This window comes from Orbicella faveolata, unplaced genomic scaffold, assembly GCF_042242905.1.
Source record: "Orbicella faveolata isolate gen_17 unplaced genomic scaffold, um_ofav_v1 contig_1, whole genome shotgun sequence".
NCBI lineage: Eukaryota > Metazoa > Cnidaria > Anthozoa > Scleractinia > Merulinidae > Orbicella > Orbicella faveolata.
This window is the reverse complement of record NW_028301536.1, coordinates 18,097,704-18,122,490: the sequence shown is the minus strand read 5'-3', so window position 1 is coordinate 18,122,490 and position 24,787 is coordinate 18,097,704. Positions and strand designations below refer to the sequence as shown.

At 38.3% G+C, this 24,787-nt stretch overlaps 1 protein-coding gene and 1 long non-coding RNA gene across 3 annotated transcripts; one reads left to right on the top strand and one right to left on the bottom strand.

Moving 5' to 3' along the window:
* Positions 1-139: 139 nt before the first annotated feature.
* Positions 140-21,172, bottom strand: LOC149118284 (uncharacterized). Its single transcript, XR_016208290.1, has 3 exons — positions 20,898-21,172; positions 20,450-20,485; positions 140-2,232 (listed from the first exon to the last, which is right to left on the bottom strand). It is a non-coding gene; the product is annotated as an uncharacterized LOC149118284 (long non-coding RNA).
* LOC110045679 (fibroblast growth factor 17-like) lies at positions 11,615-20,453 on the top strand. Of its 2 annotated transcripts, none has more exons than XM_020751287.2 (5): positions 11,615-11,916; positions 12,152-12,200; positions 12,310-12,487; positions 14,493-14,596; positions 17,739-20,453. In XM_020751287.2, exons 1-5 carry the CDS (start codon positions 11,816-11,818, stop codon positions 18,186-18,188), a joined length of 882 nt encoding a protein of 293 aa, XP_020606946.1. In that variant the 5' UTR covers positions 11,615-11,815; the 3' UTR covers positions 18,189-20,453. The 2 variants fall into 2 exon arrangements, with proteins under 2 accessions (XP_020606946.1, XP_020606945.1); XM_020751286.2 differs by having other exon boundaries at positions 12,152-12,209.
* Positions 21,173-24,787: the final 3,615 nt, after the last annotated feature.

Below are 24,787 nucleotides of genomic sequence, written 5' to 3'. Positions count from 1 at the left end.
CAAAGATAAGTAGAACGTCTTGAACGGAAACTCTTTACTGTGTTTGGATTCAGCCATGACAGAGCCGGATAAAAACTGCAATGAAAGCATTACATTGGTGCAACAAAGATATAAGGCCATCATTTCTATTTTTCTGTAATTTGTTATTAATAGTGGATACCATGAAAACCATACTCTTGGGTCAAAACTGCTGCATAGAAGCAAAACTAACTTACAATAAGAGGCTTCTGATTGAAGTTTTTCTTTTGCTAGTGGTTGAAGGAATAATCCGAACAGAGCTTTTTTTCCTTTTTCTCTTTCTTTTCAAGTGTTGCATAGTTCACAAAATATTCTGTGCTAATAACCAGAAACTATTTACTTAAATCTCGACCCAAGTAAACCAAAGAAGAGCAAAGAAGGCATATGTTTCCGGGGAAAAAAAAATCTGCAAATTGTCACCGATCTTGTAAGTCTTTGGAAATCCGCGTAGTCCACGATCAAATGCTGACGTTCTGCCTCGGTAGTCCTCCAGGTTCTCAGCAACTTCTTAAAAGCTGTGCATCCGAGAGTAACTTAAGTGATGTTATGAGCTTTTGACTCACTACAGCTGGCTCGTGCTCCGCCGGACGATCCAGCGTAATCCTAGTGTTGTGATTTTCAGTTGTGATATTATCAAAATTACGGGGGAAAGGTTATTAGCACCTGCTACGTAACAAGGGAGAGGAGGTGATGGCAAAGTTATATACGCAGGTGGGAACAGAAAATGAATTACGAAACATGCCAGTTTCTACAGTTAATCTTACCGTCTAACAAGAACTTAATAACAAGGGAAAGGAAAGCAAAATGCAAAATTAACGGTGGTTAAATTACCTTTCTTAATATATTTGGAACTCGAAGACGCTTTTGGAAGGCGAAAGGGGCATACATAAACTGAAAGTTGGCCCCTTCTTGGAGGAAATCAAGGCCACATAGTTTATACCATTTTGTAGCAAATCCATTGCCGGTGTGTAAGCATATACAGCTATAATATATGTGTGATATTTTATCCCTTGCACTGAAAAAAATTCAGACAATTTTACAAATTAACGCACCCTCAAGTAATGACCCAAAGTTAACCTTTGTATGAAGCTCATGAGTGATTTTTCCGGGAGAAAAATATCTGTTTATGAGTAGAAACGGAAAATGTCTGCTTCTCCCCAGAGCTTGTCATCTTGTCATCTTCTAATCAACCTTCAGTGAAGGTCAAGGATGACTTGAGTGTTAATTTGGTTTTTATGAAGAACTGATTTAAGTTTCTTTCCTTTCTGTGTCGACTCACGGTGAGCGAAAAAAATAAAATAATAAAATTATTATTGAGTATCCTGACTCGTACACGAAATTCTTCTGGAACAGTAAAATGAATACATTAAGTGAATTATTAAAGGAGAGCGAATTCAAGATAGCGAACTCAAATAAGTTCTTAGCGATTTATCCACAACGCGTGAACGGAATTTGAAAAAGCTGGCAGGCTTTTTCAATTTGACATGAATCTTCATTGTACATTCGTAACTCATCGTAACACTCCTTTAAGGCTTAAGTGCATTCATATAGTAATTTTAAACAAGAGTAGACCAATAAATTTCAGTTTTATCTATGAAAATTTGTCTCAGTTAGGCATTGAATTTTCGAGGTCATGTTCATGTCAGTTTCCTTTTAAGGACGGCGAGCGCGTGGGAATGTTTGAAAGGGTGCGCACAGTGACGACAATTAAGAAAATTATCAAGTATGGGACCGTATGGGGTGATAATGATACCTCTCTCCTAACCCCGTACGTAGAATTGGTTTTATCCAAAGACCACACTGTAAACGTTTGCGTGCGTGCTATTTACATGTGGTTGCCTCCGTCTGTACTTAGTGAGACATATTTTATTGCTGATAAGTATGAGTAAGCACTTCAAAAATCAGAGAAATCAGCGTAGATAGATAGATGAGGCCAGTGGCTTTAGTAATTCATAATTATTGTTAGCCTCTTAGACCCTAGCTATCTAAGATACAAATCCAAGCATTGTTACTTTTCATTATGACAAAACAATTGCTTACTGTAAGATCAAATACAAAACAGCCTCAACTTGTTCATAAACTCGGTTTTAAGAAAGAAACGCAGATTTAAGTTGAAATTTTAGTCCCTCTGTTAAAAAAAAGAAAAGAAAAGCAATTGAAAATGACTTTTCTTACCTTTAAATTTGCGTGCGAAAATCTTCAATTCCCAGGAATCTGTGAGCAATACAATGCGAGTCAGGAGGATAGCAGAATCAAGAAGAGGATACCGTTAATTTAAAATCTCTCAACTGGTACTTTCAAAAATCTCTAGAAACCAGACACGAAATATCTGCCTGTTTTTTTTTTTTTTTCAATTCTTTAGTTGAGAAGTTTAAACTTAGATACATGTAAGGCAATCAAAAGAAATTAAACTGGGAAGGGAGCACCGCTGGCCCACATGGGTGTTCATATCTAATCCACATGCAGCAGTTTTAGACCTCTTCAAAACGAGTGTGTCAATTGGTTACCCACAATAGCGTAATGATGAAAGATCAAAACCAAGCTAACATGCCCCACCTCGACAATTTAATTAACAAGGGATGAATTCACTGGGCGTCATCGACAACTACCGCAATTTCTCACGAAACCTTTAAGACCACACACAGTTTTTAACGTCAACTGGGATAAAAATCATTGCTCCTAACTTACTCTTACTGAAGTTTTTAGGAATCAAGTCGAAGGAATGATCAGATTCCACTGCAACTGAGGTTTCCAGAGACCAACAATCGAACATTCGCGATCTGCATAAAGTGTTAAAGGCTTTTGTTTTAATCTGTCGTGTGTAATGATCTGAAGGTTGAATTGACGTATTTACATCATTTATCCATCATGGTGGATCACATTTTAAACCGCTTATTTTCAAATGCCATTATCTGCCAAATGTGCCACTCAATCGATTATTGAAACATTCCGCGTTGCTGTTATAGAAATTTCATTGTTAGTTAAGCAGAAGACCTCAGTTCTCTTAATAAACTGACTCCCCAAGCCAAACTTATCACTTCAAATCAGTTTCCTCTTAGTTCTCCCACCAAGAATTATGATTTTCGGTGTTAAACTCCGTCATTCATATGATTAAACGCCCGACTTTCGTGCACCACACCAAACAAACATTTTTTTTTTATCGCGGGAAAAATTATTATCTCTGAAGTAGTTAAGGTTATACGTTCCATGTGGAATTAAATTGCCCAATCTGACATTAAGTTCATCGATAAAGATAAACTAGTTTTAATCGAACTAATAAAATTACATCCCTTTTGATCGCAAAAGCTCATTTCTGAAATCACCGAGGGGATAATTTTATCACCGGTGAAGCATTATCTTCTTGATGACTTACCACCTTGTAAATCTTTCCTGTTGTTCAGTTCATGACTGAGTTATTATTATAAACTGGACATCTCTCTATCGAATTCCCAGCCACACCCATAAACCATGGACCAAAATAAGTGACCCTGGTAAAACTGTCTATCGATCAAGAGAATCTCCCACGGAATTTTAAGCGTTTATTTTACTCTTCTAGCACTGTGAGGCTTTTTACGGTATATGCACGATCGACACTTTCAGCAACCAAAAAGATGATACGTTAGTGCATTAGCCTTTAGGATAAAACATTTTATTTTAAGTCGCAATTGATAAAGAGGGAACTCTAACGTTACAATTTTATTGAATTGGTTTCTAAGAGTGTGGAATGCTAAGCCTGCTTATTAGTTTCAATAAAACAAGACAATCAATGTAAGAAACTAATATTTTGAGTTTGTGCTGTTCGCGTCTCTTGCTAGACGTCTTTTCTTGCCATAATTTCACTTATACTACATTTACCAAGTGTGCATAGCTACATGAACTTTTACAATTTATTACCCAGGGGAGACTTACCAGTAAGTAAAAAAAAATCAAATCTTCTCATAGGAAATGAATGGAGACTAGTCGAGATTAGTCATCTCAGTTTATTTAACTCGTCAACATTAGACTTCGCGATTGAATCTCAAATGCAGCAAATATAAGACCTGAGAAATGGGGTGACTAGATGTGCTGTAAATTGGATAGAACTGGGAAACGCACGGGTAACTATCACCCTCTCGTTATCGGCTGAATGATTAGTTGTTGGCATGACAGATTTGGGTCAGGTACTTTACAACTGAGCTATCTTTTAAGATTGAGGAAAATATCTGTTTAAAAAAATCTGAGCAGGGTTAACTCACTCTTTGAAACTGTCGCCATCTATCCGGCAACCGTCATGTAGTGAGTCAATAAGCTCCCTTAATTTTGGAAAACTAAGGCATCGGACAAAAAATTCATCAATCAGTAATTGTACCTGTATATTCGTCAGTTTGCTGGAGAATATACACTCGTGATCTGTAAAAAGAACTTCCCTTTATTCTTGGCTCCTCACGTAAAGGTTTCTGAAGTGTCGCTAACGAATTCAAACCTCTGTTGTCATACTTTTGTTATTAAACAACCATATCTGTTTATCTCAAATAATCGGCTACTTGTTTATGGATAATAATATCAATGGAGAACTGTCCATCCTGGTGAAGTCCTATGCCATACTCCCTGCCATACTCTGGCACTCCTCGTAAACTCTTCGGTCAGTTATACGTCTCAAAAATCGATAAACCTCCCCAACTCGACACTGAAAAGAAACTTAAACTAAATTTGTATCATTTGTTTTACGGAATATTCTAAGAAACCCCAACGCCTGCAAGAACTTTTCAGTAGCTTTCCTTTTTTTAAATGTCAAATAACAATGCAATATATTTTTATGAGACGTGCACAAAAGTACTGCCAGTATCAACTTTATTTCATTTGGGTTTTTACATATGTTTTTGGGACAGGAAGACTTAAACTCAATACCTGAGTGCACATTCTCACCGAATGAAAGACGCTCCTTTTTTTGTGTTATCGATGACAATCAACTCAAGGAAAGTCCTTCCATAGTTTTAGCTCTGAAGGAAAAACGAACAAATGGGCCACTTTTATCGTCTGAAACACGAAGGCCTGTCTCTTGGCATGGAATTCCAATTTGCGTTCAGTTTGTTTGCACGACATATAAAAACATGTACAAAATCTATTTTGGGACCATTTTAGTTTTTGTAAAACCATTTTGAAAATAAAATTATAATATAGAATTTTCGGGCCACTAATCAATAATGGGTCTGCAGCTGGTTTCTATTCGAGCAGAACACGGTACACATCATTTATAAGTTAGTTAATGACCTTCTTTGTTTCGACACTTCCCGAACATTACAAGGCCTCACAATGCTTTTGTGTATTATGTTTACACTCTTTGTACGAAAGAACCCGAAAAACTGTTCCCGTGTAGAAAATACATGTGCATCTGCTGATAAGAAGCCTGGCAAAATAATAATAACAATAATGCTATTTTAAGTTTGTTATGGTACAGTACTTTTTTTGGGGAGTGTTTTGTTAAGGTTTACAATATGTAAAATGCAGATGTTCAAAAAATTCTTGACCTTCGACCATCTGAGAGATCAGACCGCAAAAGGTTTCGAATTCTGACAAAATTCGAGCTTATCTTTGGAATTTGTTGTTCAAAAAATAGTTTTTTGGGTGCTACACGTAAAAGTATGTCTTCAAGGAAGGGTGGTTCGGTACTTACCTAAAACATTTCAAACGACAATAATAGCAAAAAAAAAACAAAAACAAAAAAACAAAAAAAAAACAGTAGAAGCTTACAAATTTCAAATCATTGTGAGACAAGGTGTTTTCGCAAAAGGTTGTTTTGTCAGTAGAAGACTCATTTCATTGCTATGTAAAAACGATGGCAATTGTAAGCTATGTGTTGTATAATTTAGGCACCGGTACGTACAGATAACAACGTAAATTCAGAATTTTAAAAAGTGATCAAAAGCTTCTGCAGGGAGTTTCTCCTCTCGAGTATCAAAAGGCATACTGAGTTTAAGTTGTCCCGATAAGTAAAATATATTCTCTATCTGGCACTGTGAGGAACGCGCGTGCAGACCGTAAATAAAGGGGATCGTTACATAACGTACAAACTTATAAACAAGAAGCACAATATTACAATACTATTTCAGATATACTCCATCACTGAATTTATCAGTGAATGTCCGTAATCATACCCTTTTTCCATAGAGAGAGATCGCTACGTGGAGAACTTTATTTATTACTGAAAGATATTCAGGTTCATGCTTCTACAGACTTTAGTGGCTGGATTAATGAGTTCTGACACTGACCTCACGAAATGATTTAACGCCTAAATTCAACCACCTAAATCGACAGTCGACCAGTTTATTGAGCCTTAGGTACAAAACCAATATATCGATATATCGATTCTATGTAAATCATGGTTGCTCGTAAATAAATGAAAGATCTAAAGGTCCTTAATTTGAAAAACTTGACCAGTTCGGGAAAGAAGGCTGGTCTTTAAGTCAGGGAAACAATCGCTATAAACCGACCGACATCGTCTGATATGTACTACTCCTTCGGCTGTAAGCGAAATATAGTGATGTGAGTGGATAGAATCTCTTGAACTATTCTGTCACATCGCTGACTGTGAGTTCATTACCTGCTTCAGTGACACAATGAATCATTGTTCAATATGCCCTATGGGCTAGATGAGAGCCTAGAAATTGGCCAGGCCATATTTGTCAATTCGATGAATGCGCTAACCGGCCAAATTGTATCAAAATAGGAACTGTTAGCAGTTCATTGAATCACATCGGAAGGAACCGTTCCATTAACTCTATTAGAGGAATAGGAACTTGATTTAAGAATAGTAACATTTCATCTGTGTTTAGCACACAGCCGCGCGGCCGGCTTATGACGGCATTCCCTGACTTACCGCAAAGCAAAGGTCTTCGGCAAAAAACGTGACGGCACGAAGTTTAAAGGAAAACAGTCGAAGCCGAAAATCTATTTGCAGGTTCAATAGGAAATTGGAAATATTAGTTTTACTTCAAATAGCATGCTGAATATGTTTGCTATAGTGGAAGGAAATTACTGTGATAATGGTCCGTAACACGCGTGCAGCGCTAACTGCGCGGGCTAAATAAAATTACGCCGATACCGCCGCTGTGTTTTTTTAGTTTTCACACAGGAGAAGAGCTAATCCTCTAAAATTCAAGTACGTGTGTGTTTCTAGAGCCAAGTTGTCTAAGAGGCCAGAAATTGAGCTATGTTGAACGCTTTTCAAGTTGTTGCTCTCTGATATATTCATTCGAAACTCACTGATGAAATTCCAATAAGGGAGGCGAAAATACGCATTGTATGGTGCAACTTGGTAGCCATGTCTAATGGTGCAAATTCATGACAAAAATCCATGAAATTCATATTGGCAGGAAGAAATGATTCTAAGAACAAGTGCCCCATATCGACGGTCAAGGGCTTAATCTGTTTGGTACAGGGAAAATGAAAAGTAAACATTTTTCAAATGTTTTAATGCTCTCAAGTGAGTTAGTATCTAAGAAATCGATCGCTCATGGCCGACTGTCTGTTGATGTTTTGAGACCTTTGGCAATTTAGTACGGATCGTCTGAGTTGGATTTAACCGCGCGCATCTCAAGAATTATTTTTATTATCTGAAATAAACACAGAAACAAGTGAAAACGATTAAAACATCAGTTATAGGTGAAGTGGAGGTCTTGCAAATTTACCAAAGGAAGGATTTAACCTCATATGACCGTCAATAATTTTGTCTTCAGGAATTCGTAATTAGAAATGACAGGAAAAGAATCATCAGAAATCCATTGTTCTGACTGAGCTTTGGCCACTTTCCAATAAAAACACTGCCCCTGAGCAATGGTGAAAGTCTATGACCACGCCTTTTTCGCATGGGAATTCCTCCAGGGTAGTTTTATGTTCCTTATCTTGGTCAATTTGTACTAAATGCGATCGACAGGTCTTTAGAATTGTGGCTCCAGTGTAAACATCTGCGTCTCACCTGATGAATAGTTTTGCTGACATAAAATTCCGCATTGTTGGCTTAATGGCTATGAATTCCAATGAATGAAAAGATCTTCTTTCCCCCAAAAAAGACGGACGGCAATGTTTTAAGCTTGTTTCGTTGGAAGTTGTATTAAGAAATAAGGGTACCAAAACATTCCTCCAGTTTCAAGATTTATCTTTCCTCATGAAAGAGTTATTGGCTTCAGGTTATAAAATGATAAGATCTTGTTCTCACAAACAAGGCGTACGGGTCTGAGTATTTCTGGGAACCTGTTTGTGGTTAAATGTGTCAACGAGGAGAGCTTCAGAGAGACCCAGAATCCAGGAAGATCCCAGCACAGATTTCGAAAATAAACATTCCAAAGATTGGCAAACCCCAAATCCTTCCACGCACAGCCGTGACAGGCAGTCATAGACAACACAATTCTTGTGTTTTGGTTCTTTATCGATGCAAAAGAAGCTTCAGAATGGAGTTATCCACTACTCTATTGCGACAGCTATTTTATCAGATTTAGTCGTGTCTAGCTGTTATAATCTTCATTATCAGCGTATTATGATTTGGTCATCATTAAGACACTTTCAAGTCGAGAACACTGCACGCCCCCACAATGTTGCTATCGTTAAAACTATCTCGTTCGTGATTTTGAAAGAAGGAAACTTTGAAAGTCGACCACGACGCATGGGACGTTAAGTATGACACACAGGTCTATTACTAATTCAGCTCTTGAGATTTAGATGAGTCTAACGGGTGAATGTTGGTTACAAAAGACCAAGCTTAGTAACGTATTACTCTAAAACGTAAAACTTCTTAAAATAAAACCGATAAAAGGATTTCAAATATCGTTCAATGGCAATACTCTTGCCAGCTTTTCTTTGCTATATTGAAATATTAAATTCAGAGTCACAAAAGTATGTGGTGTGAATCTTTCATAAAGAGACACCTTGGAATTAGTTTTCTGTTTTTCACGAAACGAATTCCCACGTAACAATATACGTCACAGCTCAAACTTGGCGCCTCGAGTCTCCCGAAGAAGCAGTTTTCTCTTTCACAAAAATCCTTAAATGACCCTCCAAGAAGGAAAATGGGCCCATGCTGTGAAATAAAACTGTGTGTAAAATGGATTATAATCCCGCCATCGTATCGAGTGTCCACCAGAGGACAAAATATTCAGAGCATTCTAAGAAGAAAGTCTGCAATTTCTCGAAGCTCCTTGGGAGAAGTTGAGATAACAGGTGATAGTTTATGATGGCCTTAGCAAATCTGTTGTATCCTTCGACGAGTTGGCCTATTACCCTTTCGGAAATCTCCTGTGCGCGAAGATATCGATACGCGGTTATCGGTGATAGCTGGGTGACCAGAGCGGAAATCTGAAAAATGCGCCTTCTCTTTGACGAACTAAATTGTCTGGAATCATCCGAGATACGAAAAAGAGAAAACGAAGTTCCGTTTAACGAACATCAACACGTATAGAGAGATCGGAAGAGAGTTGCAATGTTGCAAATTACATTAGCATCATAACAGGTATCGCTCAGTGAATGGGGGAGAGGGGGAGGAGGATACAGTACCTTGGAGCTGTCCTTGTCAGTATTATATTATGACTTAAACGTTGTAACTACTTAACATTTTGCGCTTCCCCAAAGTAGCTCAAGCTACAAAGAACACTTTCAACGGGGTAATAAATATTTCGTCAAAAGGATTTTCTTTCGTAAGCAGGTTAACTGCGGGTTCCCTTGTCAAGACACCACCCCTCCCCTCCCCCACTTTGTCATTAATACCTTGCGATATCCTATTAGACCACGATCTCTCGAAAAACTATACTTTTTCAATTGATTTACCGTCTCCCGGATAATCCGGTGCCAAGATTGTATGTGGAAGAAGACTTTAGGAGCCAGTGAAACTGCAGGAGGAGACAAGCTCTGTAAATTCTCACTTTTAACGGCACAAGATAAAGGTTCTACACCCGGATAATTTGCAAAGGCATTTCTCGGTGATAAGCACTGAGAAATCAAGACAGGCCCAAGTTTAAAATTTCCCTGTGTCAGATAAGTGTTCACGCCCTGTACTTTTATTATACTGACTTGAAGATAAAATTAAACCTCTCAATATCCAATTAATTCGAGTTCTGTGTTACTCTCCAATCGGCAACAAAACTCTACAACATCGTTTGTTTCACGTAAGGCAAACCATCTAAATTGAGTGCAATAAACTCAGCAATCATCCCACCTTATTACAGTAATAAAGACATACAGATTATAATCTTAGCAAATCAATTATGGACATCATCTACATGGCCAAAGTCGACCTTAGAAGCCCGGTGACGTCACTGCTGCGAGGCGATTTCCTTAAGTTTACGTCGCAGCCTTCTGCGGCGAGAGCCACTGCAAAGAAACTGACAAACAACCATTAAGATGCATGTTTGCCGAAGGGAAATTCTTCGAGGTATTTTGTACAGGTTTGAGATTTTTCGGCTATAGGTAGCACTCCGAGAGGATGGAAGGAAGTGCAGATTGTCACCTTTTTAGATTTCAGTAAGAGAAGCCGCCCGGAGGCCCTCATAGGTGTGCTTTCCGAGATATCATTTCTAGTCACTGAAAGGAATGTAAACTGTCATATTAACCAAGCTTATTCAAGAACGTTCAAAGGAAAATTCAGGGCTAATTTTTCCTCTTACGGAATGTTGGCCGCGACACGCGCGCACAGATGATAGCACTTTTCGATAAGACAAAAAAGAGGATATTGGTTTTCTTTGGCTTTTTGTTTACACAGTTTAATGAGCTGTAACACAGCAATGATGTGGGATTCTGTAACTTGTTTGGTTCACATTGTATATTAGCCAATAATTTGGACATTTTATTATCTGCTTTAATTTACTCTAACCATTATCTCACTGTACATAATCCTCCATCTCGTATTTCACTTTAGTGGCAGGTTAACTGCATTTCACGCTTTTAAATTGCTTTGTTACAAATGTTAATCGACCTAAATCCGTCAAAATCTAAAACTGTACGACAAAAGTGGCAGGCAATGAATGAAATAACAGCTTTGTAGCTTTTGTTGCCTGCAGGAAAAACAAACTCGCAAACTCTAAATAGCTGAATAATGAAGCTAAGAAAAATCTTTTGATATCGCTCGGTCATCTAATCTTCCAAACATCCGCTTCTTTTTTCAAGTTGTTAACTGAAATAAGTCGGCCGCTTTCAGGGACTTTTATTGACATATTGTTCTTTTAGCCCAATAACAGACGAGACTTAATCGATAGGTTATCCACACGAGCCCTTCATGTCGCCGCTGCTGCCTCTAATGGGCTTGAAAGAATTTACTCTGAACTCGCGTTTTAACACCCGCGTCCCTTTGATCGCTGTGGTCCGCAAATCGCTGGCACAAGAGACTTGCGTCTAATACCCATGTCATCGAGCCTCTCTCGACCGCAGTGCATAACAATTCAACATTTAAAATTTAATTAAGGCGTAAAAAGCTTAGATTGACACCTAGAAAGGTCAAACCCAGCGGCCGACGATAGAAGATTTGATAAGCATCTTAATTACATTTACAGTTAATTGTTCTTAGCAAGTACAGGGGCACACCTTATTAATGGGCAAGATTTGTGTCTCCGTCGTTTATACATGTGCAATCTGACTTCGTTTTGTTTTTTTGAATCGTCCTAGATAGACCACTGGCTCGGTTCCTTCCTTCGCTGAGAAGGAGTGGGTTACACTTGTCGTACATTTCCGTTAACACTTCCTAATTGTTCTTTGCGGCCAATCTCGCTGATTTCCCACCGTACCAAAGGCGCGCAATTCACCGGTATACGTAACGGGTGTGTAATCGTGACGCATCATGATAAAAGGGTTCTCCGCGGCACGCCACTGCCATTCAGTTCAGTGCAGTATGGCTTTCGGGTTGAATCTCCTGCGAGCGTTAACTCTCCTCGCGCTTCAGTAAGTATTCACAGCTGGTTGTTGTAGCACTTCAAGGCTTTGAAAAGAAGAGCGATTTTAAGCTTCCTTTGAAGACGAGATCGATTAAGATTAGAATTTAGCGCCTAGTCAAATGAATAATGGCGCCTTCCTGAAGTAGCATCAACAATTTTTCACTTGGTTAAGTAATAAACAGCGGTTGCTGTACTTTAACAATCTAGCAAATCCTTTATTGACGTCATGTTTCTTGTTTCAGCTTGTTGTTGCCAGATGGTCTCGCTCAGGAAAGCAGTTTTAATCATCAGGTAAGCCAGGTAAAGGAAACTAATAAAAAACTTTAGATGCATTTGCATTTTCTCTCACGTATTTTCAAACTTATTAAGTATATCGTTCCTTCTTCTTTCGTCTTCCCAGAAACCGGAAGAAAAGAGAGTATTCGACTACTTTTACAAGGACCAGAAGATGAAAAGCGACACAAAAAGTTTACCTTTCCGCAGATTCATTCAGTTGTATTCGAGAAATAGTGGCCGCCATGTTAGGATCAAGGCAGACAGAAGCGTAGACGCCATCGGTGAAGACGGAGATAAATACGGTACCAGTTCGAAAACTGCTATGTTATTGTGTAATTATATTGTAAAAACTTGTTTACACTGGAGTTTATTACTTATCTGTCGCCTTTCCTTATGCTTATTGTAAAAACGGTGTCTTAATCTTCTGTTCGGAAACTTGACAGCTTTTTACGGCAGTCACACGCTTCCCAAATCGCTTGCAGTACACTGAGCTCCTTTTCCTCTGCGTGAAAAGGTCTAATCAGTTTTTTTCGCTTGATTTGTTTTGCAAAGCATTGTTCGAAATTAACGTTAATTTCCTTTCGCTAAGTAGTTTTTAGCATAATTTGTCTTCTTTGTGATATTCCAAGTTAGTTGATTTAGCTTTTTTTCTGTTTGCCATGAGCGTGAACTCATCGCAAAGACATTTAAATGGTTTTCCTTTTTGTTTAGTTCGACCACAAGAATGTTTTGTTCTCCCTTTCTTTCTTAATTTGAGGTTAGGTTTACGTGAGTGAACGCTGCGAAAATCACAGCAAACGACTGTTTGTCCATGGTTTCGGAAAACGGCGAAATTTTTCGCATTCTTTTCTGTAATTCGAGTTATCGCATACGTACAAGGTTAATTGTTGCTATTATTAGAACGAAGGCAGGTTCTTTGAAAGGAAGCACAAATTAAGAATTGGTTATTTTTAAACTCTAGCAAACTTTTATTTTCTTAGGAGCATTCGTGCTCGCTTCAAATAAAGTAACTGTGTATGTTCATTGACCTGCCTGTGAGTAAGCAACCCCTTTCGACAGTACCTGCTAAAAAATTCAAGGGTTCCAATATTGTTTGACGAGACATTATTTGATTGTCAACCTATGGGTGCTCTGTTTACACAAATCTGAAAGCAGAAGGATTCAAAGAATTTTTCAATGACCGTGTCGGACAGTTTGCAAAGGAAGTTTCTCTCCGTGTGTCTAGCTTATTGGAAATGAGGTGGTTAATCGACCTCTTTAGAATGAGTCTTTAGTTAACAGACTTACGCCTCGCTGCGGTTGGTTCATTGTTACCTTTCGAGAACCCGTTTTCAAATACTTAATCCTCTTTGCGTTAATTGCATGAAAGAGATTTCGGGACAGGCAACAAAGAGCTACTCCACACGAGGCTGTTTTATAGTTATCTTCACTGCATGAAGCAAACTTGTGTCTGCGCCGACAAGTAATTAAAACAAATATAGAAGTTTTGCCTCGGCACAAAATTGACCCCTTTACCCAGATACACGACAACATTTGAACACATTCAAAAGTCGCGAATTTATCGACTGTAACATTCTAATTCCAACCTTTCATCGATAAAGCAAACAACAAAGAAAAACTTGACGGAGCGGATTTACGTAGCTGCCATTTTTGAGACCGCTTTTATTGATTTTGTTTTGTTGTGGGACAAGGGGGCGAAACCACAGAAACCTGCAGCTGGCTGCGTGCTTGGTGCGAGCTCTGTAACACTGGAAGTCGATGTTATCCTGTTTTTAAATGTTGGGGTAACAGCGTCTCACTGTGTAAAATCTACGTGTTTCAACATCGACAAGTCCATGTCTACTTCTTTTCAACACACAGGTCAACACACCTGCTGACTAGGAATAAAGCTACTTCAGAGTAGTTGAGTTTTGTTCACTGATATAACCATGCTTGCGTTTATGCTGACGAGAACTCGACTCGTTATTACAGACAGTGATTTTCGGAGAAGCTCCGTCTTTGTTTAATGAAAACCCACATATTTCCTGTAACATATGGAAACTGCTTTAATATGCACCATTATCACCATTGATTTATGCTCTGATTTCTTGGACAGAGCAGAAATGTATCTTCTATTTGTATAATATTTATATAATATATCGTCACTTTTGAAAGCAGGTCTCCCTTAAGTTGTGCGTGTAAAGTAGCCGCACTAACAAAACTTGAAGAGGCGATAAAACATGAGTGACAGATTCATTCGCAGAAGGCCTATGAACAAACGTGGTTTTTGCCAGCGCGTTCTGATCCTATTCATTTGTTTTATTACAGCAAAGTTGGTGATCGAATCAGTAAGTTTTGGGCGAGTTCGCATCCGCGGCTCAGCGACTAACTATTATCTCTGTGTGGACAAGAGAGGAAGGCTGAGAGGGAGGGTAAGTTTGGAACCTTTCTTAGGATCTAACATGCAAAAATCACACATTTTTCTTCGCACTAAGCTTTCAACAAACGATCCAATGAGAATATCGACTCAGTAATTGTTGGCAAGAGTTCTTAATGTCATGTTTGTTCAGGACGTTTTTGGAACCGGAACTTCCCTATAATGGCTATTCTAATTGTGTGATTAAATCTATTTTCGTTTTATGTTTTGAAAACACTGTCACATCGTGAGCAAAAACAAAAGAATCACCCCTCAAAGAGAAGGTGTCTTTGTCAACTCTGATGTAAGTCAGCTCAAGGACTGGACTGCATTTTCATTCATGACAACTCAGTCGATTCTTACTTACGCACCGACGTAGCTACTCTCGAGAAAAACTGTGACAACCTTTTCATTTATAAGTTGTTTTGGATTAAAAAGTGATTTAAATCGAAGGAAACAAGATTCATCGGTAGTATTTCCCACCATAGTTTCCTTCCTCCACGCGCAAGTCCAAGTCTTTCAAAACGTGAAAATTACTCCAAGTTCTAAACTACCGTAGTTCGGTATTGCGTTGGCGGCCGCGCCTAGCCACTTCATTTGTTAAATTGCTCTTCTTTGTAGGACTTACTTCAGTTAGTGTCAGACAGTCTTTCGATGATAGACTGACGCTCGAACTTTTGAGCGGACTCAAGACTGTTTAGAAGCCTGTAAACTAGTAGTTGCGGACGTAAGTCGCTTTCACTGTAACGAATGCAAAAGGAATGCCATGCATGTCGGGATGGTGTACGCCTATGTAGTGTGTGCACGTTAATTTGGGGAATGCCGTCTCTCCAACACCTTTACCGGTTCCTCTCTTTCTGCCATAAATAAAGCCTTATGACGCACGTGAGGTGAACGTTCGCAAAGCAACGTTTTGTCCCGAAGAAAGTAATTAGGCCGAGGTAACCCCTGCCCCGCAATTTGTCGTCAACGTGACATTTTTCACCAACTCATTTTCCACATGACGACGCCCCGATTTATTTTAAAGTAATTGAAGGATCTATTGAAAATGCAATTAGGGTCGCGTCTGTAAAGTACTTTTCGCAGAAAATGGAGCCAGCATTTAATTAATACGACTCTTGCAAGAGTTAATTTGTTGAAACTTAAGCGGAAAATAGGCAGTTTTGAGACCTTCGTGAAAGAAATTACGACATTAAATTAAAGCAATGACGGTAGTTAGAAGCAGCGAGATCGCCTGGAAAATATCGTCATCATCTTAGAATAACAAGCATAAAAGCAAATGTAGTAGCGAGTGTTAAGGTTGAATGAACTAGTGAACCAATTGTCCAACCCTAATTCCAACATGTTCTAAAGCCGACATTTACCGATTTACCTAAAGCACAGAGGTTTCACTCTGAGAATCATTAGTAACTGAAAAAGAAATCTAAAAAATCTTCATACTGCTGACAAATTCCTACACTGTCTTTTGCAAATTAAAGCATTTCAAGTTTTTTCTCAACAGCAGCCTCATGTTTGAACTTGGTCAGCTTTTATACTTGTTATCGTTGTATCTTAAACTGAAATTTTATGATTTATTCGCCTTCACTAGTAATTCACCAGAGGCCCAGGACAGGTAGGTAGATAGATTCTGCCGCCATTCTAACCATAACGTGATTACACAGACATTCTTTTTGCAGTTTCTTGGCTCAGAATTACGAAGCATTGAAAATCATCTTTGAGAAGGAGGAATTATTTTCATATACCTGTCCGGGCCTGTAAGTCTGAACACCGAATTCGTGCTTCGAAATACACAAACACAACACGACACAGACGAAATCAGTTTGAAATCACGCCCGTTTGCCCACATAAACAGCGTGAAGTTGGGGCAACCTTAACGGGAGATAAAACCAGTGCATTCAAACAAGCCAACAGTTCTACACAATAGGCAGAAAGCACCGCCCGGAAAGTTCAAACGGCTCAATTTAGGTACCGCAAAATCTCCGCTGTACACTGAGTTAATCTTTTTAATGTCTCTTATGATGCCGATTTCCTTTTACTTTTAAGCGTGGGAGGTGTTTACCATGCGTGATAGTTTGCTAAAGGAAATAACACAATTTTGAATCAGCATTAATAGCAGCATTTGTCGTCTGTAACTAGTAACACGCATTTTTAACAGAGTGATGGAATTCTGGCTGGTTGGCCAAAGGAATTGAAAAATTATTTTCGCAAAACTACCAGCTTTTAGCTGTCAGTAGACAAATCAACGGCTCTTTTGGCGGGCTATGCTATTCTTTGATGTAGCCATGGTTACTGAAAGAAAAACAAATACACAAATTCCAACATACTACTTTTGAAAATACTAAGTGATGTCCGACACACAGCTCAGTCAAGGCTCGAGTTTGACTATTATTTGCCCTGTTTTGTGGCGGTCGCATCTTTCTTGGAGTGGAGCCTGTTGCAGTACAATGCTGCGCTGTTGCCGTCTAGCAATTGAACTTGTCCTGTTATGATAAGACATACAAATGAATACCCAGAATCATCGCCGTATCAAACAGCAATTGTAATATCGCTGAGAAGAGCGGTCAAAATGATCGCAAATCCATCATACTGCCTAGGAGCGAAATGTTTTATTCTTTTGCAGATATTTAAGACAGGATTAACCAGATATATTCTATAAATGTTTTATCTTTTTAATTTCTAAATAAACTGCTATTTTTAAGTTTGGTTTACGAAGAAAATTGCGTGATCACGATACGTCCTTTCTGGGAGGTGCAGTGTTCTAATCGTCAATGCATCAAACTCTACTGACAAGAATTTACGTTGTGCGAGCCACTTTGCATGTCACTGTCCTCGTTTTGTTTCTCCACCTGCAGAAACCTGAGTGTAGACGGCTCCTATTTCTTTTGCTTTACACTTTAAGCAAAGGAAATAGGGGCCTTCTGCTCCAAGACTACACCTGCAGTTGTTTAAATGGGCCGCCAAATTTATTTGGGACGTCACACCCAAGGAGAGTACAATACGCTTCCGCGCCCCCAAACCGGTAGCTGCAGCTCTCTGGGCCCCTTGGCATGTGAACGCATCTTACCACGTAGCAGAGTTTCAGTGATTTAACGCAGAACGACCATTTATTTGACTGAATGGTATTATCAAAGCATTAACATTGATATATCCTTTAACAGGCGCGGGGTAAGTGGAAGGATAACTGCTTTTTCACGGATCGCGTCGCTGAAAACGCTTATACAGAATTCAGCTCCGTCAAATACAACGACAGCCTCGTGGCCTTTACCAGAAAAGGGAGACCAAGGCAGGTGCGGAAGACAGAGAAATCCGGAGGAGTCAAGGCTGTGCAGTTCATAGAACGAGCATCAAACATCAGGCTTTACAGAGCACGAAAGTACAAGATCAACAGGAGAAAGGGAGGCACCACAATCGAACTTTACCGAAAAACGCAACCTTCTGAGAAGATCACTGTGTCGTTTAAGACCTGGAAAGAATTCAAGCGGTGGCGCAAGTTGAGAAAGAGAATAGATGCCTCTAAGACGAACTCTTCAAAGACCACAGCTTCGCCGAGAAATACAACCACAACAGAGTTAAGTAGCACCCCTACGAAAGCTGTTAAGACACTATAGATAGAATACTGAAAATAAGTTAAGAAACTAAGAAAGATCAACATCCAATCTTCAATGTTAGCAGTACGTCATCCAACAAGCACTCATTCTGGTGATGGTTTTTTTTTGTTTGTTTGTTTCACTTGAAGTGTTAGAAGTAGGATCTAAAATAAGGTCCTGAGGCCCAGGAAAAACGTCGAACTTCACATGAGACTAAGTTCAGTTTAGTTCGTCTCATGGGAAGTTGAACGTTTGATCTGGACCTGCGAGTAATCAGGAAACAGTGCAATGGTGAACTGGGACGTCATTTCACGCTCCGATTGAAAAGCATAAACTCCAAAGGATCATCATAAAAATAGTTTCAAGAACACTAAGGAGAAATTTGATGTTCATCTCAGGGTTGAGGTCCTTTTGACCACATTTTTTTTAACTTTACCATCAGCAGACCCTTTTCATAGATGACTGACGTTTGAGAATAAAAATGAGCTTAGTCAGGCTATTTTTATTACTTAAAAAAATGTTGGCGACAAAGAATAAAAGTAACTTTTTTTTTTCTTAAACACAGTAAATCAACTTAGTAGTTGAATGGTTTAATGCTAGCAGGTGTACTTTTTTGCTTTCTTTGGCCTACCACAGAAACGTCTTGAATTTTTTTCGAGCTTCCATTCAAATCAGTGAAAAATCAATCTGGCAAGTTTTTGGTCTGGGCGAAATCTTGAAAGATTACATTTGTAAATTAGTATTTACACCTAAATATAGAGTAAATACACCTAAAACTTTACACCTAAAATTTCGTGCGCTGTAATTAACACCATAAATAACACTATTAACTATAACTATGTAAAAAATTGTAATTGTTAAAACTTGGATAACCATAAATTCTAGCTTCTTAAACAAAGCATAAGGTAGGCATATTTTAGTGCCTTTATAAATTAATTGGGACCACTTTGCTTTACTTGGTGCATTTATTTTTTAAATTTTAATTGCGCGTCTCATTTTCATAAGTAAGAGCCGAAAAAAGTCAGCATTTCTGAAGGTTTGTGCAACATTAACGTGATCTTTTAAGTACCACATATATAAACTGAATATCGAAAAAGGACAGATATATGAGAGCGTATATATTTATTTATTTATTTCTCGTGTTAGGAAATAATCTTTACGGAATTTTATTTGTCTTTCACGCACTCATTCAAGAAGATAGGTTACTCAACACGAGTCCTATGAAAAAAAAAGCTATGAAGTTTAGAAACTTTTATCTCTTAAATATAGATGTAGAAATGCATGGCGAGGGAAAGGGGAGGGTGAGGAATGTTAGGCTCAAGAAAATGTTGAATTAGCGATATCATTTTAGTAATAGTTGTATTATTATCTTATGTCCGAAAAATGAACCTAATATATTGTGGGCGCATTTTGATCATCAGAACACTTTAGAAAACACCCCTCCAGGTCTTTTAAGACGTCTGAAACGTAACTTCACTTTCTCAGAACTTCAGCCAACCAGTAAGAGAGAGGCTCTAGAAGTCTTAAAAGGGATTGCGTTCAATGCCCAACCACTGTCTTCCTAAGCTCGGTGTCGAGTTGTTTGTAACTATCATGACAAGAGTTCTTCTATTCGTATTATGAAAATATATAATTTCCAGCACACTGCAAAGCTTTACGTTGGTTACGACCACAAAATAACTCAAGAGTTCTGTTAACATGACGCCATGGAAGTTGCATTTTTTGAAGTAAAAACAAAACGAACTTAAACGCAATAGACAGCCGCAAGTACCCACGAACTGGCGGACAGCTTCAAAACATATTTTACATAAGGTACTACCGTTTTAGAGATTTGTTGAGCAGTAGCGCACTTGAGTCATAGTTAATAAAGGGAAAAGGTTATAAAACCTGGCGAGGTTCTTTGTTCTATGTTTTTGTTGGCTATTTTGGGGGTTGACCCTGCACAAAACCTGGCAAAATACAAAAGGTGGTTACGTGTGCTCACACAACTAACCAATAGAATCATTTCGATTATGTAATTCATGCATAGTCTATGAGCTTAAAACAAAAGATGTCAAGGACCTTCCAACATAAATCTTAGCCTGTTTGTTTACTTCTTTGATGTTTACTGGGCTTCTTAACTATTTCCCTCTATTAACTATGCTTGAGCAAAGATGATCTGTTAGGACTGAGTCCACTTCTCCATGTTGGCCCGTGTAAAAATAAAAATGTTAATATAATGTAAAAATAGCTTTTCAGCCGATTGCCCAGAAGAGAACGCTTAAAATAAAAAGACATAATACCTGGCTTTTGTGTAACTAACTTCTTACGGTCACCACCTTAAAAGAAAGGAATGATAATCAATTCACTGTAATCACGCTCTACAGACATACGAAACTTGTACTACACGTACTGAGCGCTGTTTTGCGCAAAGTCACCAACAGAATGGACTCCAGACAAGGCTCATTAGCGAGGCTTTTCGTGGTCAAGAGAATTTTACACTTAAGGTTATCACTCACAGAGCGATTCCCTTCTTCACGTCCTGAAGAATTTCACGGACAAAAAATACTTTTCATCGGATTACATAGTGATTATGAATGTACAGCCTGCTTCGCAGTAGGTGCAAAATTCAAATAACGTCATGGGCGGACGTGTGAGGAGTACCCTGAGTACTCTTCTCATACAGGCCGGAACCATATTAGCCGCTCCCTATACACACAGCAAACATACAATTGCAAAATGGATCTTAACCTCTCAACATTGGGTTTCACATTCCAAAGGAGAAAAGAGAGCGAGGCACATTGATTTCATTGTACAAAACCTCACTTCCAAGGTCCACATCTGGTTTTATTTTGACATTCACCATGGTCAGTGGCTTTATCTGAATGGAGAGAAAAGAGATTCGATCAATCCATAATCACTTATAAATTTGTATTACATAGAACAGTCTGATTTACCACAATCTACATCAACTATATTAAATTTTGCACAACACTGAGTGGCTACATTTTTTTATTAGACCAAAACGAAAATAATAACAACCAACTGACCAAATATACTGTCCCTTATACACAAAACTTAACTTTTTAATATATGCCCACTACCCAAACTATATTATCTTACAGTCAACCCCTATTTTACATATTCTCATGTTGCATACACAGCTTAAACAAACCTATATAGCTAATCCCTTTAAATAACACCACCATATTTACAACTAAAATATTTGTTTTTCTGTTAGAGAAAATTTATCACCCCACCCTAAGCACCCATACAAACCCCTAAATTATTTGTACCATTATGATACCCTTCATCAAACCTCCAACAGTTAGTGCACTATTTTACACTCAGGTTTTCTAAAAATTTTTTTTTTTGCTTTGTGCGCTGCCTTGTGGTTGACGTGGCTGCACTGCAGTTTGTTGGTCCCTCAACGTTTGCACACCGATTAACTTTTCAATTTTTCATTTATTTTTATTTTAGTTTTTTATTTTTATTTATTTATTTATTTTGTGTGCAACCTTGTGGTTGACGTGGCTGTATTGCAGTTTGTTGGTCCCTCAACATTTGCACACCGATTAACACTTAACCAACCATTTTTATTTATTTTATTTATTATCATTTTTTTTTTTTTTTTTTTGTACTACCTTGTGGTTGACATGGCTGCATTGCAGTTTGTTGGTCCCTCAATGTTAGTGCAGAATTTAGCAACTAATCTTTCAATCTTATTTTAAATGATTTTTGTCTACAATCCCCACCTCCTAGCCCCAACAATACACTGCACTTTTAATTTCAACCAACATCTATCCTGTTTGCCCTTTTTCCAAACCTTACACAACCTATAAGGAACCTTTTTGCCCTTTTCCCAACCTAATACAAACCCCAAGGAACCTTTCTACCCTTTCCCCAAACCTAAAAAACCTAACATAGCCCTAAGGAACCTTTTTGCCCCAATCCCGAAACCTTACACAAACCCTAAGGAACCTTTTAGCCCCTTTCCCGAAACCTAACAAAAACCGTAAGGAACCTTTTTGCCATTTACCTAAACCTGACACAAACCCTAGGGGAAATTTTTTTTTGTCCTTTTCCCGAAACCTAACACAAACTTTAAGGAACCTTTTTGCCCTTTACCTAAATCTAACACAAACCCTAAGGAACCTTTTTGCCCTTTACCTAAACCTAAAACAAACTGTAAGAAAATTTTTTGCCCTTTTCCCAAAGCTATATTACCTAACATAATCCTAAGGAATCTTTTTGCCCCTTTCGCAAAACCTAACACAAACCCTAAAGAGCCTTTTAGTCCCTTTCCCGAAACCTAACACAAGCTCTAAGGAACTCTTCTGCCCTTTACCTAAACCTAACACAAACCCTAAGGAACTTTGTTTGCCCTTTTCCCAAAACTAACACAAACCCTAAGAAACCTTTTTACCCTTTCCCCAACCTTACACAAACCCAATAAATTTTTTTTACCCTTTTCTTAAACTCAAAACTAACCCAAAAAACTTTTTTGCCTTTTTTCCCAAACCTAAAACTAACCCCAAGAAATCCCAAGAAACCTTTTTACTCTTTTCCCAAACCCGAACCTAACCTAAAGGAACCTATTTCCCCTTGCTTTTCATATCATACCATCTCACACTTATGGTTGCTTTCGGTTAACCTATTAACATTTCCTTATTTCATTTCATTTCATTTACTTCTTTTAATCTGTAATTGAGCTGGAGAGTGCTGTGTTACAGAGGTCACTCGCTCAATTTAACCATTAATATTAACATTTCATTTTCTTAAATTTTTTTTATTGTTATACACACAACATCCCTTATTCCCCACTGATTTCTTATCAGTGGAGTGGGAACCCTATTTTACGGATTCCATTTTCAACACCTATAATGCCACAAAGGTTGCTAGTTTTACTACTGATAAATAAATATACTAAAACGTTCTCATACAGGCCGGAACCATATTAGCCGCTCCCTATATTCTCCTCCTGCACAGCAAACATACAATTCTGCGACGCTAACATTACCAGTATGGATAGAATATTACAACTCTTGTCCAGCTTTTTAAATATCTCTGTTAACACATAACTTTAAAATATAGCTGCTGTATATTCGCTACTGGAGCTGCCCGAGAATTAGGTTTTTTTTTTTATAGATAAAATGGTTGAAAGTTATATAGCACGTATGTGCGGGATGTTGTGTTGCTGGAGCAATCAGCGCCCTTCTCAGTTGTAAATATTTTCGCTTTTTCATGCTATATTCTAAACCAAATAAAAGATGGAGATCTTATGTTTTCTAAAAAAAGATGCACTTTTCAGGTCTAGAAAAACTGCTGAACGCACTTACGTTGCGCTCGCGCGTCCACTATGGCGATTTTTTCCGTACACCTTTGAGCACGTATTATTTTCGAAGAGAACATGGAACACCATCTTCTTTCTGGTAAGTAACCAAAAAAATACTAAAACACTCGATATCGAACCAAAGGAACGCTGGAATAGCAACTGGTGTTGCTTGAATAGTATATGAGCGGACCAGGAGCGGACTGGTGTTCAAACTAGACTGTTACAGGCGAGTCGTATCAGAGAGAAAAAGGGTGAGGGAGAGGGGCTCTGAACTTTAGAAGCTAGAAGCTTGCAATTTGAAAAAACAAAAAGAAGATAACTGGGAGGTACATTTTCCACAGACATCACATCATCAAAGGATAATAGGTTTCTGCGTGATATCTTTCTCTCCACCCCACTCAAAAAGAGTGAACCAGTTCCCAGAAGTTATCGGATAAAAACCTTTCACCTCCAAACAAAAACGCATTTTGATGAAAGGAAAAAAAGAAACAGAACTGAAGAAGTGACCTGGTGCCAGGTGCACTAAAGCAATAGTATGTAAGATATCAGTTTTCTAAAGGTTTCTTAAATGAAGTTTTAAAAATTGCTTGTTTTTGTCACAATTTTTCACTTGTGTACATAAATATATTATTACTTAAATTGGCTGCCTGGCTACTCTAGCCCTTTGGTTATTACAGGCAGTCAGTAAGTTACTCAATTCCCTTTTTTTTTAATAATAGTACCAAGTTGTCACGCTCAACTCTCCTGCCAAACGCAATGAGCGGCCAGTTAGCAGAAGAAGAGAGGCAGCTGAGGGTGCGGTTATTTTCCTTACATACTTACTAAATGTGAAAGCAAGAAATGGCTACATCTAAAATTTGAAAGTGGGAAGAGGTCGTTCTTAGCTTAACCCTCCTCTATATTTACGAGCTGAAGATGATCCATGGCTATCCACAGCAGACTGCCTTTAACATGGCAGGAGGTTAAGGGTGAGAGCTAAAAATTAGGTAAATTGTAAAACAAAATGTGTCAAATACATTCACAACGTAACTAGTTGACACTTTTTCTTGTGGGAATCGTGTCACAATATATTTACTCTTTCAGTTAAATTTTAACACTGTAGGAAAAAAAAATCAATTTTATAAAATTTTGATAAGAACCGCTGAGAGTATTATCGTGTTCCCTTGTTCAGTTTTCATGGTACAAATCAGGCTAAAAAAAGTGAAAAGCTGGAGAAAATCGGTTGCAAGAGCGCGTTTTTGTCGATTGACTGTTCAATTGTGTCTGCCTCGGTTTTGCACTTGCTGAGTTCTCTACAACGCATATG

What these genes read in the sequence shown, in the direction of transcription:
- LOC110045679 (XM_020751286.2), top strand. Translation starts at nt 11,816, where the DNA reads ATGATAAAAGGGTTCTCCGCGGCACGCCACTGCCATTCAGTTCAGTGC. An exon ending in TGAAGACGGAGATAAATACG is followed by an intron (nt 12,488 to 14,492) that starts GTACCAGTTCGA and finishes GTTTTATTACAG; the next exon opens with CAAAGTTGGTGATCGAATCA. An exon ending in GAGGAAGGCTGAGAGGGAGG is followed by an intron (nt 14,597 to 17,738) that starts GTAAGTTTGGAA and finishes ATCCTTTAACAG; the next exon opens with GCGCGGGGTAAGTGGAAGGA.